Source organism: Varanus komodoensis, unplaced genomic scaffold, assembly GCF_004798865.1.
Source record: "Varanus komodoensis strain SLA01 unplaced genomic scaffold, ASM479886v1 scaffold52, whole genome shotgun sequence".
Taxonomy (NCBI): domain Eukaryota; kingdom Metazoa; phylum Chordata; class Lepidosauria; order Squamata; family Varanidae; genus Varanus; species Varanus komodoensis.
In genome coordinates, this window is record NW_025336114.1 from 4,677,047 (window position 1) to 4,691,405 (window position 14,359).

The window sequence follows — 14,359 nt, forward strand, 5'->3', positions numbered from 1 at the left end:
GTATCTTTCATCTCTTTTCTTAGGTAGACCTAGTAGCAAGGCAATCAGCTACCACTGGGATCTGTAGATACTAAACTTTTAGAGGGGAATGAACAAATTCATGGCTGCTTTCAGGTGGCATATGCTACCTCCAAGTTTAGCACCAGTAGACATCTGAGTATTAGTTGCTAGAAGATGACGGTCGGTCGAAGAGGGTTATTGGTCCTCCTGCTCAGCTTGTGGCTTATCCGTATGCCCCACTGACCATTGTGAGAAACAGGACAGTTGTCATTTTGGTTTGAGCCAGCAGGGGAGCTTTGTGTTCTTAAGCATGGCCATAGGAACAGATTTCAAAGAGTTCAGAGAATGCTTATGCTGAGACCAGTGAAACTGATGGAGATATCTGGCCCTGGAAGAGTCCAATATGTACTTCAATTCTTTTTGGTAACAAGTTGATTTATTTTTGGTTAATGGCACAATTTTTATGAACAAAAGGGCCTATTAGGCACAAAACTTTAAGGTTGGACTAGACATGCTGGTGCCTTCTAGGCATTCTGGACTGCAATTCCCACAATCCTATTATTGGTCATGTTGGCTGGGACTTACAGGAAGTTATACCTGGAGGGCACCAGGTTACCTATGGATATCTTCATCTTGTCAGTTATGAAAGCTTGGAAACCATGATTCCTAATCACTTGGACATTATTTTTTTAATTCTTTAAGAAAGTTCTCTTGTAAGATTGAGCTAATTAGTCTCTGATGTCAATAGAACTGGTTTCTTCTGTATCTACTTCAATTTACAGTAAGTCTGGTGCAAATGGTCATTCCAAGTGGATGTCTAAAATGAGAGTATGGTTATTATTGTTATATTACCTTTATATCCCATCTTTCTTCTTTTTGCCAGGAACCCAGGGGTATCCTATTTTCTCTATTTAATCCATACAACAACAATGTTTATTTATTATTTATTTATTAAAAGCTTTTGTATGCCATCCTTTATATAAATATCTCAGGACAGCTTACAGCAATTTAAAACAATTTAAAACATCTAATAGCATCATCTATAGATTAATACGGTTATACCATATAAAACAGTAAATAAACATCAGATAAATCAAATTAAATCAAAATAGAACAAAGCAAAAGCGACTGGAAAAATAATTAAAACTATTATCTTTTAAAATGCCACTTAAATAAAAAGGTTTTGACCCGGCGCTGAAAAGAGTATAAGCTCGGCGCCAGGCATACCTCTCTGGGGAGTGCTTTCCAGAGTCTGGGCCACCGCAGAATAAGCCCTAGAGAAAGCCTCAATGTTGTGAGGTAGATTAGGCTGAGAGTCTATGACTGACCCAAATTCACTCAGTGACCTCCATGGCCAAATAGGCACTAGAACCCAGATCTCCTGAGTCCCAATCCAGCATTCTTAGCCCCCACATCACACTGGCTCCTGCATTTCTTCCCTTCCCTTCCAATTGTCTTTCTATGCTTCAAAACTACATCTGCATTCTGGACATGTAAGGACAGTAACCACAGACCTGATTGCTAACACTGCTAATACTGATTAAAAATACCCTGAGTATGTGCAATTCCTTAACTTTGCTTATTGTTTAAGGCTTTTCCTTATGGTTCCTGGATGTGACTGATACTCTCTTAATATTTAATGTTTAAACTTAAAAATCACAAGTTATGTGATTCTGAGTTGGGAGAAGGCATCATATTGTGTCTCATATCACAAGGGTTTTATAAAAGCATCTTGATCCTTCCAGTTTCACTGGGAAGCAAACTAAGATGAAATATAGACTACAGAACTCATACATAAAACATTCTCTAAAACAGTGTTCTCATAATTGAACAGCCTCATTCTGCACCACATGAAGTTTCTCAATAGTCTAGATTTTTTTGACTTCTTAACTGAGCCAAGATTAGCCATCCCTGTTTCACTTTCTAATCCATTTATAGGTGTCCCTGTCTAATCTGGAAAGCTTATGGCTGGGCAATTTACCATTCAAGGGCTAAAAGCAAGGTCCAGCAAGGTCTAATCTAAAAGCTCTGCTGGAACAAGTATAAGCTCATAAAGGATCTCAGTAACTTGAGGAGGGAGAACTTGTTAAACATCTCCATGAGATAACTCTCTTCTAACATGGTTCCAGTGTGACTGGAAAACATAGGGCTTCAAGGTAATATTTATCTTAGATATTAAAAGAAATCTCTCAGATCTGCATTTGTTTGAATGAAAGCTCATAGCATAATAAACCAGTTAATCTCCAAAATCCAATACTTTTGTTGCTGCTGCTGCTGCTGCTGTCTTGCTTCTAAACTAGATGATTGGAACATGTTTCCTTAGAAGAACATAGATGCCTTCCTCTTCTGATAAAAGCTACCTATGGGAGACCACAAGAAGCCCCACTTAACTATCTGAGATTTGCTGGGAAGAGTGGGATGTAAGGAATACCTTGCCTTCAGGCAGAGTTAAGCTGATATCACTTTTATATTGAAGTGATCAGCGAATCCTTGGAAATGTGCATATGAAATGTGTTTTTCTAAGTCTCTGTTTTTTAGTTCTTTAGATATCCAGCTGCCCCTTTTTGTAACATGAAACTCCTTTTAATAACATTAAAGCAAGCAGTTATATGCATCCTTCCTAAAGACAATACTTGTAGTTTCTTGAACCCCGAAGCAAAACAGAGCTGAAGTATGCTTGTTTTAGAAGAAATAGCTGTTTTTAGCATAAAAATAAGCTATGAAGTATCCAGTGCTTCTGAAGTTGGTTTAATAGATTAGGGCACATTTTATTTTAGTTACTTAAATCTACTTGTGTATTCCAGACTGGGCAATTTGTGGCCCTTCAGATGCTTTAGCCTACAACTTGCATGGGTCCGAGTCAGCAAATAGCTATTTGTTGTAGCAAGTTGTGGACAAAATGTCTGGATGGCTACAAGCTGCTTACCTGTGGTATACTGCTTTAATAAGTCTGAGCTTCAGACCAAAAATATGAACAAATCATTTATTTCTTTTCTCTCCCCTTTTATAGCCCCAGCGGTTAAGATTTTATTTATTTATTTAATAGGGAGCATGTGTCTCTACCTGATCATAAATGCTAGTTCTCAGCATTCCATTATACTCTTAGGTAAGCAAACAGAAACCAGGATTGGATTCTGCAAGCAAAAGCAGGGTTGGTTTATGTCTGAAGTTGTGAAGGAAGGTATCTCCAAGCACTACATGGAGATAGAGAGAAAGCTAAGGGATGTTGGAAGCAAGAACTTCAGGACTGTATGGGGGAGTGAGGAAAGAAAGCCAAGGGATGTTAAGAGTGCCACAAGGATGTTTGGATGTGGGCAAGAAATAGAACTGGGAAATATTTCTAGGAAGGAGAGACAGAATGGGAGTGAAGCAGTAGGACAGGAGGACACTTTCCCCTCCCACTGGTGAAATTTCTCAGGCTTCTGCTAGTTGACTACAAAACAGCATTACAGATCTGACTGCATCAGCAGTTACCATAGGGATGTCTTTGCGGTAGCTTTTATGAGCAAACAAGAGATTTAGCATTTCAAAGGGATCCTGAAATGTCTTTCAGAATGTATGCAGCTCCTAATTTTTTCACATCTGGATGCAAGTCTTTCTTTTGCCATTGATTCCTCGCATGGTCTTAGGAAGACAAGGCAGGGTCCATTTCAATTTGTTGGGTATAACAATGGCCTTGCCTTTTCCCTATTGCTGGCAGGAGTGATTCAACCAAGATTGTAAAGTAGTTTGCCAATTAGAAAATGCTATATAAGTAAACAGGAGCACAACTGAGCATCAAGTCATCTTCCTGTGTGCAAATGGGATTACAAATGGGGAGAAAAACTGTCCTCCCCCCCCCTTTGCATAGGGGAACAGCAAATCCCATTATTGTGCTGCAGCAAAAATAATAGTCATCTTGCAAAATGTAAACTGTATTATGGTAAAAGATGTGTGGGGTTCACTTCATTGTGTATCTTAATCGAGGTTTTATGCCGTAATAAATGTGTTGATTTTGATTGGACATGAGACTACACACACATCCCTTGTCAGTGTAAATTTTACCCTGTGAAGCTCTGGCTTTGATACTCATTGAAAAATGATTGTCTTGTCTTTAGAGAAGACATTTTGAAACAAGAGACGTGCATCTCTGCCCTGTAATTTTCTGGATCTTTCCACATAGAGTATTACATTTGTTTGTTTTTTTTAAGGAAAGGAAAAGAAACGGCCGTATGTTTGTTGATCCAAACTAGGCTTGAATAAGAAATAACTTCTTTCTCAAGTTTCTCCCTCTATAGATCATGTTGATAAATGTAATAATAATTTTAGCCATAATTTTAATTTCAACATATTAAATTTTAATATTTATACTCAGATTCAGAAGTCACTGAGAGGTCAGAGTGTACATTTATTAATTTCATCAAAGATAGGAGTTCTACAGATTTTTTAAAATCTCTTGACAGAATTAAAATACTGATTTACTGGAATAGCAAATCCCATTTTTAGCTTGTTCATCATGGATGGACACACCATGCAGGTGGCTTAGTAGGCAACTTACTATATCCCTGGGCCAAACTATACATTACCTCTCAGTAAATTTATGGTAGATTTCCCAACATTTTTGTGGGAGGCTTGGAGACACTTTCTCCAGAAGCATTTCCCTAATAAGTGTTCCAAGAGATACTTGTTCTAGGGAATATAAGCACAGTACAGATGTTTGCATATGTCCCAACATTATGAAAGGATTAGAATTTGAGAAAGGGTGGTATAAATTGGGAAAATACCATGGAAGGTTGGCAGTGGCCTCAGCTCTTGTGCTGCTAATTAACTTTCACCTCCTTCCCTTTAAAGCAATTGTCTTGCTGCATTTAAAGCAACACCAACAACCCTTAGAAAGTCAATCAGGAGCTTCAAGCTCAATGAATTGTTTGGTCTTTGCTTTTTGCTTCGTACACTATTCTTGTTACTGAACAGACAGAAGTCCTGAATCAGGATTAATATTTATTTCTTTATTAAATCCTTCCTTCTTTCCTTTCAAGGAGCTTGAGACAGCTTACATAATTCTCCTCCTCCTCTCAGTCTGATCCTCATCACAGCACAGGTAGGGTTGAGAGTCTGTAATTGGTCTAAAGTCACCCAGTTAGCTCCATGACCGAGTGGAGACTAGAACCCAGATCTCCTGAGTCCCAACCCTGTATTTTTAACCACTATGCCACACTGGCATAGTTAACAAATGAGGCTAATGAACTGAAATGAAATCCAAACAAAATAGAAATGGTTTTGGTCAGTGCAAAAGTTGATCTGGAATTAGTTGTACAGCCTTAATTTGATGGAGTGGGTTGAGGGTTGCTTCTGGATCCAGCCTTGCCCCCAGATTGTCAGATAGTGACTCTGACCAGGGAGTGCCTTTGTACAGCTTTGGCTGATGCCTCAGATGGATCTTTTCCTGTAAAAGGCTGATCTGACTGCTGTCACCCATATGCTGGGGTCACATCCAGGCGGGATTACCATTGTGTGCTGCACATGGAGTTGCTTTTCAGAAGCTTTCAGAAACTACAGATGGCACAAAATCCTTTGGGCAAACTATTTTTGTGTGTCCTTTGCAGTGATCATATTACTCCTGCTCTTCTTCCTGCATTGGTTCTCTCCCAGCTCATTCCTGGATGTAGATTGGTGTGCCGACCATGGCCTTTAAAGTGTATACAGGGCTTTGTTGTTGTTTAAAGCACCAAGAGATGAAGTCCATTGGATAGTATTTCAGCTAATGTAGTGGCAACAAAGAAATTTTTCTCATTTGCCTACATCACCACTACAGAATAGGCTTTCAAATAGGCCGCCATTTGGTTGAATCTTTCTTGAGGGTTTTTCCCCCTAGCTGTGTTTAAGGCAGACCTTCAACTGTTGCATTATTGCCATCTACACAGACTGTCAAGGAGCTGGCCTGGCTTTAGCCAGTGAGATGAGCTGTTGGAGAGTAAATGGGTTTCCAGCTTGGGGTGTCTTCAAATTCCAGATAACCACCAGAGTTTGGGAGAATTGCTAGACATTTTGCCTGGAATTTCCTTCAAAGCAATAAGGGAACCATCCAGATGCACAGGCTTCTCAGAATGGATTAACTAGTTTTTCAAAGAGGTGGTGATTTGATAGCTTCTGAAAGACCTAACCTGGAGTCTGAAGAAATGAGCAATCATAAAACAGTTGCAAACATCCCCTTCCTGAGCAAGGTGTTTAAGCAGGTAGTTGGAAGGAAACTGATTTTCTGGATCCATTTCAGTGGGACTTTAGGCCTGGTTTTAGAACAGGACCTGCCTTGTGGGATTTCTTGTGCCAGGGAGGAAGAGGAGAGAATGCACTCCTGTTGATTCTCTCAGATCTCTTGGCTGCTTTTGATATCTTTAACAATTTAATTTCTTCTGAAGGGTTAGAGGTACCACTTACATTGCATTGCACTGGTTCTACTACTATTTGAATGGGTGATTCCAGAAGTTGGTGCTGGGGAATTATTGCTTTGTCCCTTATGCTATGGCGTTCCGCAACACTGTATTTTAATCTTATGCTACTCAACATATATATGAAACCACTGACAGAAATAATTTGGAGATGTGGATTAATGTATCATTAGCATTATACAGCCAGTGGATATTCTAGTCAGTGCCTGCCCACAGTGGATGGCACTTAACTGAATCTGCATCCAAATTAACTTAACTGAAATGGAATCTAAATAAGATGGGGCCCTGTTAGTAGGTGGTTCATCTGCCCAACCTGGGGGATTTCATCATGTTTCGAAAGGAGTTGCACTCCCCCTAAAGGATCACGTCTGCAGCTTAGGGGGTGCTCCTAGAGCCATTGTTGTCACTTGAAGTGGGGGGTGGCATCAGTGGCATAGAGAGCCTTTCATTAGATTAAACTGCTGTTCCTAGTACAACACTATCTTGAAAGAGTTAGCCTTGTTACATCTATCCATGCTTTGGTAACCTCCCACTGGAATCATGTCATGAATTATACATGGGACTGTGGTTGAAAATGGTCCAGAAACTTCAGCTGGTCCAAAATAGGGCAGCAAGATTGCTAACCAGAATTGTTAATTCTGATCCTATCACTTCTTCATCTCCACTGGCTGCCCATGCAGTTGTAAGCCTGACTCACTGTACTGCTTTTAAATTTTAAAGTCCCCAGTGTTTTGGGGCCAGGTTGTCTGAAGAATTTTCTCCTCCCGTATTCCACTAGCCAGGCCCGAAGCCTCATGGGTTCTTTTTACGAAAGGTGGCTCCACTTGAAGAGGTATGACAAGTGGCTACTGGAGAAATTATTGTTTCTGCTAATGGATTTTGCTATTATAATTCTTCTGTAAGGCACCATTCCTCTTGTAAATCATTAGCACTTTTCCTGCTGTGAAAGTAAGCTATCTGTGTTGCAAAGATTGTGTGTGTGTGTGTGCAGCATGCACATATTTAGTCCAGTTTTTGTAGACTCTGTAGACTGAGATTTATTTTGTATACTTGACTCACAGGATACATCAGAGCTTGGAGGCACAGAGTCAGGGGCAATCATTCATTGGTACAAGGAATGCTCACGGATGCAAGTGACTGGCCCAAAGTCACCCAGTTGGCTCCATGGCTGAGAGGGGACTAGAACCCAGAACGTCTGAGTCCCAGTCCCATGCTCTTAACCACTGCACCACACTGGCTTTCGCACATTGTTCCATCCTTGATTCTTTTTCTTATTTCATCCCATTTTTACAGAATACACAAAAATGAACTATATATGTATTCTCAGTGTGTATAGATGATGTGATTTTAGGTGAATTTCTACTGTGCAGAGCTAGCTGGAACATTAAAATTAACCTGAGGTTTATTTTTTCTGTGGAGATCTGACTATATTAGGCATTTACCTTTTCCATAAACTTTCCTGAGCCCTGAGAATGCCCTGCCTAATATATTCGTATGGAGGCTGTGCCCTGTGTGTCTTGCTGAGAATCAGAATGCCGGGTCACATCACCCCCCATCCTCGCTGCCCCCATTACAGTATCTTGATTCTTAACTCACAAGCAGAGATAATACAAGCCGACTATGTAAATGTGCTCCCTTGTTTATATTCTGAAGCTCAGGACTCCTAGAGACAGGCCCCCACTCCTCTCCCCGTGAGCTGTATCAAATGATCTGCCAGTGTTAAAACCTCCGCTCAGCACTGGCTGCAGAGAATGCTTCTTCAAGTGCCTTAGATGGATGGGCTCTCAGCACAGTTCCTATTTTGGTTCTCAGTTCTGAACTCTGCTTGGTTCATCCCTGACCTATCTGAGGTAATCCCTGCAGCTGTTAGAAATTTTTTCTGTTGGCATCTGCTTTTGTTTCTGCTGGTTTCTATGAGGGAAATGTGGGAGGGATAGCTGGGAAGTCTCGGTCATTGTTGCAATTTCCTCTGTTTTTCTTGCTGCTTGCTGGGGTATCCATACCCCTGTGTCATGAGGGATATTTTTCAGCCCTAGCACAGATGTCAACAGCAGCAGTGTCTGTAATGGACAAGCACCATGTGAGTCTCTGTTCTTCTAAAGAGGCCACAAACTAGCTGTTGAACAATAATTTTGAGTGAGAAGTATACCCCACAATCATTAAGGGGCATATGCTTCAACAATGCTTTCTGGCAATCTACTCTAAGTAATATTTATTCAGATTTATAGACTGCTCTATTTAGAATATGCATAATCATCAAGATATTGTCATTTAGTGTGGCCCCTTCCATCAGCTACTGGATATGGCAGGGAAGGTGAGGCAAATGTACTGAGCACAGTGGCAGACAAGCGATAGCATGTCTGACTTCCCCACTTCATTCTGCCTTAGGATGTTCTGAGGTTCAGGGCACTGGTGCAGCAGCCTTCTTTGCTTCATGCAATGCAAGTCTGAAGGAATTTCAGCCAGGCTTGGCACTTTTTAGGAGCTCTGTCTATACATTACATAAATATGTCTTCATAAACTACCAGGACCTGTGGCTGCTTTGTTCATATTATTTGGTACTCCTTACAGCATCACTACAGAACTGGTGTGTGGGGAGTGCATATGTTAGGAAGTATAAATAATATCTGTGAAGATGCTTTAAATAGGAGAATGCTTCTGATGCAGAATGCATAGTCAGAGGACCAAGATAGACATATAATTCCATTAATAGACAAGGCTCAGAAATATGTAGTCATCTCTGTGACTGAACTAGCCAGGTTATTGCTATTAAAACTATATTTGCCCTAGCTTAGAACTCTTGGAAGCAGGAATTTTATTAGGAAGGCTCTGAAATAAAAACAGAAGTTTATCTTAAGACAAAAATATAAATAAGCTCTTGAAAATGCCTTTCTTCATGCCCAGTCTTACAATGCCTAGGATTTGCTGCTAGAAAAGCATGCACCCTGTTAGTTTTTTTTAAAAGCATCTTCCAGATCTAGCTGCATATGGGAGAAGAGAAGAACTCTGTATCTACTCTGCGATGAAACTTCTGCAGCGGTCGTGCTGCCATGTAAGCCTTCAAGCTGTTTTATGTGCAGAAGATGCACTTGACTGCTGGCATGTGGCCTGTCCTTAAGTAACTGGCATTCCTCACCTGCTGTTGCTCTGCTATCCTGACGTGGTGCAAAGTGGAGCAGGTGACAAGCCTTTGCCCAGGGGAAGTGTGCTAGTGCAGTCAGTGCTGCCTTCTGGGCATGCACTGCGGTGGCAGTTTGCTTATATCTGAACAAGCCAGCTAGCAGATTATTCACAAAGCCATTTCATTATACAGCATGGGCCAAAATTAGGTACATAGTACTTAGCAGGTCATGGAGCACCACACACAGTGGACAAATTGAAGGAATTCCTCTCTCAAGGATTTATTGACATTGGCGCTAACTGGAATATCTGTCACAGTGTAGGGGACAGGCTCCAGGAACGTTGCAATGTTGACAGAGGATGGTTTGATCACCCAGGAGATTAAACATGACCCAATTAGTACTGTATACATACTTTTGGCCCAACCTGAACATCAGTACAGTGGCTAAGAACACACGTTCTCCATCTGGCAAAGAGTGTGCTTCTTGTTTATCACACATTATTATTCTAGTAACTTTCATAATCTTATATGAAATGAACAGCACAGCTTTGGCAATTAGAATATGTTGTGACCCTCTTAAGGTGAGTGTGATGCATCTGTGTGTGTGTGTACACTGCTGAAAGTTAGGGGTTCAGGGGAAATGCAGGCTCCAGGTATTTTTCAACTGTAGAATTATGATTGCTTTTCAGGAATTTGCAACACTGACTAGAGAACTCAATGCATGTCGAGAGCAATTGTTGGAAAGGGAAGAAGAAATCTCTGAGTTGAAAGCAGAGCGCAATAACACACGGGTGAGTAGGAAATGGATGATGGTATTGGAGATACCCTATTGGTAGTACAACCCAAAGGAAACAACCCAGAGATGCAACCTTTCATGAGCAGTAAAAGGCCTAACTTGACCTTGGGATAATAAAGACCAGCATCCTGCAAACTCTACTAGCTCTGTCTGCCAGACACATCCACAGAGGGCCTGCCATTTTTTTTCTTGATAAGGTTTAACAGGATAGAAAGCTTTCTGCAGTATTTCCCACCCAGTCAGTAGAATTTGATAGGGGACTTGTATTCTTGATTGAATGGGCAGGGTTTAGCATAATCTCTATAAAATCCAATTTAATTTCTATAAAACATTGCTGTTTTCCATTCTTATTACAGCACAGTGTGTTTTCATGCCTGCAGACTCAGTCCAGGCCTGTGACCCAACCTGGATTTCAGCAATCCTGGACCTCCAGGTTTTCTAATGAACATCAGCCTGTGGCACCCTCATTAGCAATGTGCTGGGGAATTTATTTTATATGAAGCGTTTTTATCCCACTCTTCAAGGCCCCCCGATGGGTTTACAAAGATCGATAATAAGGCCATCTTTATACTAAGCCTTACAATCTATATAATTTTGTGGATTCCTCTAGAATCCTTGTGATAGCTCTACCATTGCCAAAGGATGAAGCAAGGACAAATGTTCGTAGGGCACAACTCCCTTGCTGGTCACTCTGTTGATCTCCTTTGTCTGCTGCATCCCTCTCTTACTATGTCAGATTCTGGGGCAAATCTGAGTATCGCTGAAGAAAGAAGTTGTTATTTAGGTCAAAAGTGAATAAATTGTACAGTGCATCTACTATGTACAGTAGGGTAAGAAACTGCCAGGCATTTCTTATCCTGCCTGTGGAGGCTCTGGCTACCTCTGCAGGGCTTTCTCTCAGCCTTGTCTCCTGGAGGTTACCAGGACTTACCGGGAATGAAAGAGGAATCCCCTGGTTACTTCTGGTCATTTATCAGAGCCTATAGTGGAATTTCCTTTACTTAGTGCACTGCTCTCTCTTCCAATTGGGAGGGGGAGGGGGGCACACTCAGTGCTTCTCCCAAGGCCCATCCTCTCCCCTGGAGGGAGGCGCAGCATGGGCCAGCGAGCCTTGGGTGATTTGGCAGCTCATGCTCCTGATCTTGTCTGCCCATGGAGCCTGCGTGGAGATACAGGTTTGTTTGGTCTCCCATCCATGCATAGTTCTTATTCATGTATTTGCAGTAATCAAAGATATTTGGCATTGCCCATAAGATGCAGGTAAACCTGAGTTAGAAAATTATTCAGCTGTATTTATCACACTGAACTTCAGTGATATCCATCACCCTTACTTTGAGTGTACAATGTTATTAGGCTTGTTATTAGTCAGGAGTTGCTACTGAAGTTGGCTGGTGATGGATAGTTCTAAGAGAAATGAAAGTGATTTGAGAAAGACGTTGCTTTCTGTGCTATGTGCACACAAATGTCTTTCCTTCCATTCTGACCTGTAGTCAAATAGGTTTTTAGAAAAAGCTGATTGTTTAGCAAACATGTCAGTAATCCCTCTTGCAAATCACCTTAAACTCTCTGAAAGAGCTCTCTCCAGGCATAGCTTTGTTTCTTTCTATTTTTGAGCAACTAGTTTTTGTTTGTTTTTCATTAGCCAAGGTTGGAAAAGAGCACCTGGGGCTTTTAAAAGCCTGCCTCAAAAGAGAAGCCTGCTTAATAAGCCCTAGAATTTTTATCTGGCTCAGATTATAAGCTGGAGATGACTTGCTAGTTTGCATGGCATTTCAATTTCCATCTCTTGAATGCAATGGGCACCCATCACTGCACATTATTTTTTTTGTCTTCTTTTTTTAAAGCTTGGACAGTTTCCAAAATAATCCAAGGAGAGATTTAGAATACTTGCCCATCTTTTTCTTGTGTTCGTTTCTTCCAAACAATCTCCATATTATACTTTATCTCTTGTCATGTGTAAAGGCATATTTCTTCATTGTGGCCTCTGTACCTCACACATGTGGGTGCTGTGCCTGCACAGTGCCTGTAGCCGGGAAGATTTAAAAACTTAACAGTTTTGGTTTTGAGACTAGTTCTGTGTTAGTTGAACTGGCTGCTAGCATAGTAACTGTGGCAGGTAAAAAATAAACTGTGTTTTTACCTGGGTACAGGAATGGTCTGGTGGAAAATCTAGAGACTTTTTTTTTTTTTTTGGTAAAGCCATGAAATCAAGTAGAAAATAAAGATGGTCTTTCACTGTCCTGCATTATTGGTGCTGAATGAGAAATAACTGGAGGTACTCCTTACCCTGAAGCTGCTGCTGGAGCACCTGGAGTGCCTGGTCTCAAGACACGAACGCTCTCTGAGGATGACTGTGGTGAAGCGGCAAGCTCAGTCTCCGTCTGGGGTCTCCAGTGAGGTTGAAGTTCTGAAAGCACTGAAGTCTCTGTTCGAGCATCATAAAGCACTGGATGAGAAGGTGAGGCATATAACCGCTGCTGATACTGAATGCATGGCAGTATGGGCACCACCTCTTTTGCGGTTGCGATTATTATTATTATTATTATTATTATTATTATTATTATTATTATTATAACATTTCTATGCCGCCCCTTGCCGAAACCTCGGGGCGGCTTACAACATGATAAAATACATTGAAATACAATAGTACATAATAAATTACCATTAAATATAAAAATACAAAAAATACATTGATTTACAAATACAAAATTAAAATTATCAGTATAAAATAAAAATATAGGAGGAGAAAGAGAAGGAAGAAGAAGTTGCCCAGGCCAGATCATATGTTTTAACAATTGAAATGATGTTTACCCTCTGGTGGACTGAGCGGTTCATCCAAGGACCCAGCTTTGCTGTGGATGGGCCTTCTGCAGCTAGGCTGAGCTACCCTGACCAGGATGCTTGCTCAAGGAGCTCTTCTTTGCCTGCAACTTCAGTCAGGGTGACTTTGCCTACCCTGCATCTTCTGCTGTTGACAAGATGAAGCTGGCAGGGAGGGGAATCCCTGCTTTAATCTCATTTCATTGATCAGGGAAAACTGGGATTTGTCTCCCTGCCAGTCTTCCGATAAGACCCCACTGGCCAGATGACTTGGCCTAATTGAAACTAGTTCTTCATCTCTGGCCTAATCCAAACTAGTTATGTACAGCCCATGAACATTAAGTGACAGGGCTGTAATAGAACAAAGTATTGCCTTTGCCTAGTATTTTCTTACAACTTTGTCTGGTTCTTTTTATGAGGGATCTTTAACAGACTTCTCCCCTTTGAAGAGAAGTCTCAAATATTTTTGAGTTTTATCCCTCAGGAGGCTGTGACCAGGGTTGAATCTGCTTACTGGAAAGATATTCCATTCTTTGCATCTCACTGGCTAAGCTTAACACCAGCTGGGATTCCAGGGTCCTGGAGCTAAGTACAGCCCTTCTGCACCCTTCTGACATGGGACATGAATAATGTGACTTTGTTGAACTATGTGTGTTATGAATGTAATGAACTGAGATTCTTGATTCTTGATGTTATTAAAAGTGGAACTGTAGGCTGGTGAAATGCCAGGCACATCCCTCGGGTTACAAATGAATACTGCTGTTGAATAACAAACCTTCCTGGACTGTGCAGAAATGGATAGATTGACTTTATCATTGAAGGAGAAGGAAGATACTGACTTCTATCAAACTTGGGACTCTTTTTATTATTGGCTTCACATAGAAATGGGACTTCACATAGATTTAAATATGTTTTTAAGTTATCATAAATGGAAAAAGAAGGGTATGGGGGCTGACCTAGTGGGCCCGATGTTTTTGATGATGGATGTTGTTTTTAGTTTTTAGTTTTGTTTTTTAGGATTATAATTTCAAATAAAACTTATTTAAAAAAACAACAAACCTTCCTTCTCTCTTGCATATTTTCAGGTGAGAGAGCGCTTACGAGCAGCCCTGGAACGAGTAGCTACACTAGAAGAGCAGCTGTCCAGTGCCCACCAGCAGGTAAACCTGTGTTTTAGAGGCCAGTAGAAATGTC

The 14,359-nt window shown here is 40.9% G+C and overlaps 1 protein-coding gene across 3 annotated transcripts in view; it reads left to right on the forward strand.

The window, feature by feature from the left end:
• Positions 1 to 14,359, forward strand: part of PPFIA4 (PTPRF interacting protein alpha 4) — a 137,696-nt gene that overhangs the window by 66,999 nt on the left and 56,338 nt on the right. For all 3 annotated transcript variants that reach the window (XM_044447551.1, XM_044447554.1, XM_044447553.1), the window contains exons 3-5: positions 10,239 to 10,340; positions 12,639 to 12,803; positions 14,251 to 14,325. In XM_044447551.1, coding sequence (XP_044303486.1) covers positions 10,239 to 10,340; positions 12,639 to 12,803; positions 14,251 to 14,325 — 342 coding nt within the window. The remainder of the gene's footprint in view (positions 1 to 10,238; positions 10,341 to 12,638; positions 12,804 to 14,250; positions 14,326 to 14,359) is intronic.